At 41.7% G+C, this 8,715-nt stretch overlaps 1 protein-coding gene across 1 annotated transcript; it reads left to right on the top strand.

Moving 5' to 3' along the window:
• Positions 1-254: 254 nt before the first annotated feature.
• On the top strand, positions 255-3,492 carry LOC129063372 (olfactory receptor 13-like). The gene is made up of 2 exons (XM_054564422.1): positions 255-280; positions 2,556-3,492. The coding sequence occupies exon 2, from the start codon at positions 2,560-2,562 to the stop codon at positions 3,490-3,492; it is 933 nt and encodes a 310-aa protein (XP_054420397.1). The 5' UTR covers positions 255-280; positions 2,556-2,559.
• Positions 3,493-8,715: the final 5,223 nt, after the last annotated feature.

Genomic DNA, 8,715 nt, shown 5'->3' on the forward strand with positions numbered 1-8,715 from the left:
GTCCCTGGAGAGCCCCGTTCCCCTGGAAGGGAGCTGGTGGCAGTGTGCCTGGCGGGTCTTTATCCCTCCCCTACACCACACCCTCAGAAGCACATTGAGAGGTGGTGGGGTTGAGCAGAGAATACACACCCCTTCTTGTTCGGGCACCTTTCTCCTAAGAGATCCTTGTGAGACAGCAATTTCAACACTAACTCACAGGTACTGTTCTCTTTATTAGTGTGGTTTTGCTGAACCCAGTTGATACTCACCTTGTCTTCTCGTTTATAGCTGTAAGTCTGTGGTACGTTTCTCATATTGTCCAGTGTTCGTTCACTCTATACTTTCAGGCAGGCTGTGATGAAAAATCACAATGCAGAGTGGCACTGTTACTGCCTGTCAGTGCCAGATGTTTGCTATTTACATACTTAGCTAATTGGATAATTGAAGTTACCATCTCTTTTAGATACGCCGAATAGGGATCATTTACTTGATTCACTTAGTGTAAAATTTGTGTTTAAATTGTCAGATACAAGAGCTGTTTGAGAGATTTGCTTGAAGGTCTTTCCATTGTACCATGAAATTACGTCATGTTTTCATGAAGTAATGGACCGAACTGACCACAGAGTGAATGTGTTACAGAAGAATGTCCTGAAGGTTTTATTTTTGAAAGTGAACTTCCTTTCTGGTGAGTTATTTGGATAGGACAATGATCATCTTTTAGGTCCCTTTAACAGTCTTGTCATTCCAAGCAGGTTATGTATACCAGCATATAGCGATTGCTTTGCACATCCTCAGTCAGGACATGTGGACGGGCACTGAATAGGTTTAGTAAATATCTATGGATCTCATGTTGTGTGTTTTAGCTTCTTGCCACAGATAGGAGGAGATGAGATGACACTCATTGGTCCTTCTACTAGTTTATTGTGTCCTTCATTACATGACATTTCACAAATAACATTGCTGTCTTCATTTCCCCAAATGTTGCAAAAAGCTGAAGTGAAAATGGCTAACACTTTTCTACACATTTAGGGCCAATGAATCCTATAGTTGGAAGAGACCTCAGCATTTTTCTTGCTCAACTTCTTACATGACATGGGAATCCAAATTTCTGATTAAGAACATTCACTGACATACAGTTCAGCGCTTCTATGAAACAACCCGTTTTCTTCAAGGAGGTGATCCCAATTGTCACGACATTATTCCCTGGACTAAGGTAAAATCATCCTGCAATATTTGTGCGGTGAATTCTGATCCTTCCTTTGAAACAGAGTAAAACCTTCAAACTTTTGCTTATGAAACTTTGTAAATATTACCTTTTGAGGAAATTTGAATGGAGGATTGATATGGGGATGCAATTATGAATTTTTGTGAGATTCTTATTTTAGTGAAATTGAGATGGTTTGTGGACGGAAGAAGGATAAGGAGTCAGGGAGATAGGAAAACAGAAACAGTGGTTTAATATTTACAAATCAAGCCTCAGAGTCCCCACCCTGGTAGAAGTACTTTTCTAAAGCTTGATAAAGCAGAGAAAGTAAAGACTCATGATGAATAAGATTTTGATATTAGAGCTAAGCTGTACAATATGTCAAAGTTCTATGAATATGAGAACATAGTCAGAGCTTTAGCTCTAACCTTGCATATTGATCAGTGTTTCTTAAATCCCAGGCTATGACCCGTGAAGAAATCATTCAACAAGCATTTTGACTAGTGAAGTAGAGTAGGAAATAATATAGAAAATAGCAAGGAATGTGCACACTCGCACATAATAATAATTCAAGTGCATGGGTGTGTGTATGTAACTAATTTAACATAAATGTGTGTATGTAATATAATTTAAATAATCTGTGTGTGTATATATGTAACATATACATTATCCACACACATAAGGACATTGACTATAAATATTCATGTGGGAATAAGAGAGGGAGACAAACATTTGATCATGAAACAGCACAATCAGAGTAGACCATCTGTTGATACAAAGGTCAAACCAAGTTCTCTTTTTGAAATCCAGCTAAAGTGGTGACAGTCTGTGCCATCATCTCAACCTTATTCAAGATTTCTGTCAGCATAGTTACAGGGCTAACAAATAATTCATATACTGGAGGCACAGGTTAGTGAGAACACCTGATAGGAGGATCTCCGACACCTTCCCCATCCTTCTTCCCACCCTCATGTATAGATGCAGAGGCAGCCCGCAGCCCCCTTCCCATGTGTAGCAGGTGTGCTGTGTGGGGGCTCTTCATGGGCAAGCCTCCAAGGCATCATAGTGACTGAGGGAAGTATCCACTGCTATGGAAATGGATGTTAACATATTTGAGCTGTGGAGAAAGTTTGGGAATAAAGTTCAGATTTACTGAATACTGTGATAGAACACTGGCATTTAATCTATCAGGGTGAAAGGAATTTCCTTCCGTGTCATTTGTACTGTGCAGTATTCACGTAGTAAGTGACTAGCAGGACAGAAATGTCAGTGAAGATGTTTTCCAAGGAAGGAAGCAGTGGCACACACATCTACCATGTTTTACATGTCCCCAGGCTTTCAGACGTGGTGAGCTCACGTGTCTCTTTCCCAGGAAAATGGGCGAGAACCAGACTTCTGTCACGGAGTTCCTGCTCCTGGGATTTCCCCTCAGCCCGAGGATGCAGGTGCTCCTGTTTGGGCTGTTCTCCCTGCTCTTCGCCTTCACCCTGCTGGGCAATGGGGTCATCCTGGGTCTCATCTCCTTCGACCCCCAACTGCACACCCCCATGTACTTCTTCATCTGTCACCTGGCCACCGTCGACATAGCGTATGCCTGCAACACGGTGCCCCAGATGCTGGCCAACCTCCTGAGGCCAGCCCGGCCCATCTCCTTTGCTGGCTGCATGACACAGACCTTTCTCTTCTTGACTTTTGCTCACAACGAGTGTCTTCTCCTGGTGGTGATGTCCTGTGATCGGTACATGGCCATCTGCCATCCGCTTCGGTATTCTGCCATCATGAGCTGGAGAGTCTGCATCACCCTGGCAGTGACTTCCTGGACTTCGGCAGCCCTCCTGGCCCTAGAAGATATGGTGTTACTCTTACCATTGCCCTTCTGTGGGCCTCAGAAAGTGAATCACTTTTTCTGTGAAATTCTAGCCATTCTCAAACTTGCCTGTGCAGATACCCACCTTAACGAGATTATAGTTTTGGTCAGGGCAGTGTTGGTGCTGGTGGGACCACTGTCCGCAGTTGTGGTATCGTACGGCCACATTCTGCGTGCCGTCCTGAAGATCCAGTCGGGGGAGGGGCGCCGGAAAGCTTTCTCCACCTGCTCCTCCCACCTCTGCGTGGTCGGGCTCTTTTATGGCACAGCCATTGTCATGTATGTTGGGCCCCAACACGGGGACCCCCAGGAGCAGAAGAAGTATCTCCTCCTCTTTCACAGCCTTTTCAATCCCATGCTCAATCCCCTGATCTACAGTCTGAGGAACAGAGAAGTCAGCGCTGCTCTGAAAAGGCGGCTTGAAAAGGAGAGACCCTCATGAAAGCCTTACAGAATAACAAAATAACTGAGTTTCAAGGGGCCTGAGAAGTCATCTCCTCCGATATGTATACAGGATACACAGACATGCTCTCGGGCATCTTTTGCATCTTCTTGACCTTTTCCTTTGACTGCCTCCCAAGAAAGCCCATGACCGCCTCCCTAGAAAGCGCTGAGGAGTGCTGCACAAGTCAACAAAACTCTCTTCCAGCTATCTGTGGGGTGCTCGCACTTGTGATAGCGTCATGTGAAATATTCTGAATAAGAGGAAGTGAACTTATGGATTCCATGATCAGGACTTGTAGACAAAATTTTATTAAATAAAACAAGCTGTTGGCAGCATATTAAAATATAGGAGATGAGACTGACTAGATAGTAGTGGTTGAAATATAAATTTAGCAACTGTCATCTTCAGAAATAGGTCTACACTTAAAATATTTGGTTATATTCCTACGTATTTCTACGATAGTGATGTTTTCAAAGGCATCATCAACCTCAGTTAGGAAGAGCATGGGCCATGGTTTCCAGGAAAAGAGGGCGGAGGGTGTGACTCGGATGGAACTAACAGCAAGAGAAGAGCCCCACGGGGAGTCGTGCGAACACACACAGACGTGTTGGCGCTTTCTCTGTTGCCGCGTTTCTCTGCTTCTGGAGCCTAGGTCGAGGCCTGCGCATGGCAGAGACGAGAGGAAGAAGGCGGGATGGATGTAGCTGAGAGTGCTTGGAAGAATTAGACATTTTCTCTCATGGGTTCTGCCAGTCGCTTCCTATGGGAAATGACCAAAAGTTAGAACATTCTCCCAAGTAAGAATAGACCATGTATCTGTTGTGATGACTATTTGACCCATGATCCGAGAGCTATAAATTACCAGTAATAATGTGCTCTTTAAAATAAGACATATGAGGTAAGTTAAATAACCGTTTTAATCGAACATGAAACTCCAGCACAATTATGAAATGATAGAACAGAGTCAAGGAGTTGTGGGAAAAGATGTATAAAGAGACTTCTTCCAGACTTTCCTCAAATTATATGCTAAATTAAACCTGAATCCTTAAACTTCATCAAAGGGAAATGTTTACCTTTTAAATAATGTTGTGTGTGTGTGTGTGTGTGTGTGTGTGTGTGTGTGTGAAGAGTATTTAAAGAGGAAAATATATAGGTTTCATTCTTACAAAGTATCCTTTTAGCAAGGAAGTCTTTTAGGTAGACATTCATTATTCTATGACCAAAAAGAAATTGATTAAAATCGATGATTTTGAATTCAGATAAAACTGGGATTTTCCCTAAGTTCTTCTAGTTGCTAGATGTGCACACTAATACATTATACTTAAATCTTTGGAAGTTAGACTTTTTATGTGTGATATAAATTCCCTAAGCTCACAGGTTTGTAGGGAGGAAGTCGTGTGTAAAAAAAGCTTAGCAGAATTCATGAATTATAATGAGAGATCAATAAATTGCAATTAATCTTATACCCTAGATACATTGATCATTTTTAAAGAACAGGGACTATGATTTAAAAATGAAACAATGTAAAATGAGATTTGCTACCATACTAGACAAAAGCAGGAATATTAAAAAATGTAGCCCTTTATGTAATACAAAATGAACCATTATCCCACACCACCCCTAGAGGTGTGCAAGACACAACCACATGTTGATGTTTCTCTCCCTCTCTTTTTCTATCTTTTCCCCTCTCTCTAAAAATAAATAAATAAAATCTTTTTAAAAATATACCATGGTTTCAAGTAATTTATGAAGTAAATAACTCATCGAGGCTTTCCTTTGAAACTGAGTTCCCTAAAGAATAATAATATTTAAAAGTGCATGGATGAATACAATTCAAAATTGCAAAAATTTATATCTGTTAGTGTATACACACAAAATATGCATTCTTTGTTACTCTCCTTTTTTCACTCAATACTGTTTGTGAGATTCATTAAGGATGTTAACAAGTAACTCTAGTTCATTAATTCATTTGTTTCATAGCATACCCTTGTATAAGTCTGACACAATTTATGTATCACATTTCTGCTAGTATATTTCTGATTGTCTACAATTTTGTCTGTAATAAATAATTAGTCCATGAATGTTATTACGTGTGTACTTTGGGGACCATATGCAATCATTTTTGTTGGACATGTACTCAGGGAAATTCTGGGTCATGAATGCCCTAGAAGATTTGGATCTGCCTTGGCTTGAAAATCTGATAGGCTGCCGAATTCATTATTATTACCTTTTACTCATCATTTGCAATGTTTCTCATACTGAGTTGGGCATTAGTAAGGCAACGATGAGCTAAGTACAGTTGGTCCTTAAACAACGTGGCATTCAACTGCATGGGTTCACCTTTATGTAGATTCTTTTTTTTTTTTTGATGATTTATAGCACATAGAAAGATGTGGGTAGGTTATATGCAAATACTGCATCATACAAAAGTCTTTATTTTTTTATTTTTTTAATTTATTTTTTCAAATACATTTGTCTCTGCCTACCCCCGACACCTTTCCCTTGACCCCTCCCTCCTTCCCTCAACTCTTCCCCTTTGGTTTTGTCCATGAATCCTTGCTATATGTTCCTTGACTTTCCCCTTCCCTTCCTTTTCCCCTGCCCCGCCTCCCTCCTTCCCTCTTGTCTCTGTTGGTTTCTTTTCCTTTGAGTGTTGCTGGTCTTATTTTCCTTGCATCTTTGTATTGTTCGTTAGGTTCCACTTATAGGTGAGATCATATGGTATTTGTCTTTTGCCCCCGGCTTATTTCGCTTAACATTGTTTTTTTGATAAATACTGTAAATGTATTTTCTCTTCTTCATGATTTTCTTAATAACATTTTTCTTTTGCTTACTTTATTGTAAGAGTACAATATATCATACACATAAGACATATAGGGAGGGACCCCCCAAAACCCGAAATTTATTTATAAAAAATTGTGTATTTATTCTTCCATGTTTAAAGTTCATCACCTTCAAAATACTCTCTATTTGTTGTAGTATACCTATTAAGACATTTTTCCACTGCTCAAAATTTTGACTTTGTCGATTTTGATTCCTTCTAGTGCTTCTGCCTCCTTTGTTTCAACTTTTCCACATGGGCAAAATTTTTCCCTTTGAGGACTTTTCTCATCCAGAGAAACAAAAAACGGAACTTGGGGCCTGATTGGGTGAATAAGGAGGATTGGGCACAGGGGTCACACAGTTTTGGTCAAAAAGTACTGAACACTCAGCGTACTATGAGCAGGTGCCCTCCAGAATCACCCATCATACAATGGGCAAACATGTTGAAAGAGTCTCCAAAAAAAAAAAAATTCACTGAAGCTGAACGCAGCCTCTCAAAACACCACCAGCTGGTACACTGATAATGATCAGTTCCTAGAACAGTGACTTAGTGGGGGAGGCCTGTACTATAAGGGGCCCATGCTCCAAAAGATAATTCCTCGGGTTATTTGTTTTTTCTTTTGTTTTGTTGTTCCTCTTGCTGTTAAGTGACTACTGGTGTACCAATAAGGCTCTGATCAATATTAGGCTATTAGTAATTAAGTTTTAGGAAGTCACATTTATACACATATTTTTGAATGCATAGGCATAGGGGGTCAGTTCCCCTAACCCTGCTTTGTTCAGTGACCAACTGTATATGAAATTTGTACCTAGGAGGTTTACGGTCAAGTAAGAGAGACTGGCATTACTCTAATGTATCGTGTACATAGACATGTTACTGGGTCACAAGTCTATACATTTTTCTGTTCTAAATAGTTGAGCCAAGAATAAGAAACTTATTTATTCTGTTATCACTACTTTAATATTCTTAATTAGCAGCACTAGAGGTTTGGGAGTGGGGAAAAGGAAGCTCTATATGTGTGTTAGGGCTTGATGAGTTTGTAAATGTTTCTGTTGAAGCTGTCTCAGCCTTCTTGCCTGGTTGGTTTAAAGAGCCTTTTTCTCAGTCATCTCATCTGGGTCCACGTGTCAGTCTCTCTGTGGGATGTGTTGTGTCCTTGGTGAGGGCTGGCTGTTACCTGCTGAGATCTGGCCTCTCAGCAAGTGTCCAGGACCTGTCTTGTCTCTGACCCCGGGACATGGGGCTGTGGAAAGTATGTCCTCTTGTTATACTGAGCCAGCCTCAGTTAAACATCCGTGGTGCGTCATCCACATCTTAGTGATGCCTTCCCTGGTACGATGAACCTCTGTGAAATACGGCCGAGTCTTCCCTTTTGATCTCGGGCCTCGTTGGCCCACCCCGATGCCCGCAGGTACCAGGCGATTTCCCTGGCACCATGGCGATTCCCTGTGCAAGCGGGCGCCCTACTTCTCTGATATTTGCACCCACCGCCACCACTGGGGACGTGCTGAATCATCTGAATTCCTTCCAGAAACTATGGAGGCAGCAAGGAGGCAGGAGGGCTGCCTAGGCTGTGTATCTAGGCAACCTAGCTCTTCAGCACTCGTCTCTCCTGCTCTCCATGCCGTGATGCTGCATGCACTTGACCTGCACATTGGTCTCCACCCAGAGACACTAATGGGAGGTGCAGAGCAACACACATGTGCTTTCCAGGTTCATGCTTGTCAGATCTAACAAGCCCCTGTCTGTCATTTCAGACCAGAGTGGGAAAGCCAGGCATACATGCATCTGACCACCTGCTTCTCTTACGTGTCTTCCTTTCCCCTTATACTTCATTGGGACCAGAGACACAGAATTTTTACCTTTCCTTATTGGCAGAAAATGCCCTCACATCTCAGGCTGAGTTCTCTCTATCACTTGCTTTGGCAACATCAGTGGCTTCACTAGCCTGGGTTCTTCCAAAATAAAACCCCATGCAAAAGCTTATGTACTGGCATTTAATTATAAATGAGGAAAAAGAGGAGTGTGACAGAAGAGTAGGGGAAGCAAGTTGAAGGGTGACTTGCTGGTGCTGCACACTGTGTGGTGCTAGAAACAAAAACTCTTTTATTTCATGGGATTACCATATGAGAGTCCTTGAGCAGTGTGCATCATATGGCAGTTACGTCGAGTAAGAACTAAAGTGAAGATCTTAAACCCTGGCTGGTGTGGCTTATGTGGCTGGGCATTCTCCTGTAATGGGAAAGATACCAGTTCTCTTGCTGCTTTTCGGATTGTCTCCTTGGTGAAATCAAGATGGTGGAGGAGCAAATGGAAGTCACACTGACCTTCTCCCAGGACCAATCTGGAATTACAACTGAACTGTGTAGAAATTACCTGTAACAAACAATTGAACA

Source organism: Pteronotus mesoamericanus, unplaced genomic scaffold (assembly GCF_021234165.1).
Source record: "Pteronotus mesoamericanus isolate MK-2021 breed Mesoamerican mustached bat unplaced genomic scaffold, CSHL_Meso_final scaffold_85, whole genome shotgun sequence".
NCBI lineage: Eukaryota > Metazoa > Chordata > Mammalia > Chiroptera > Mormoopidae > Pteronotus > Pteronotus mesoamericanus.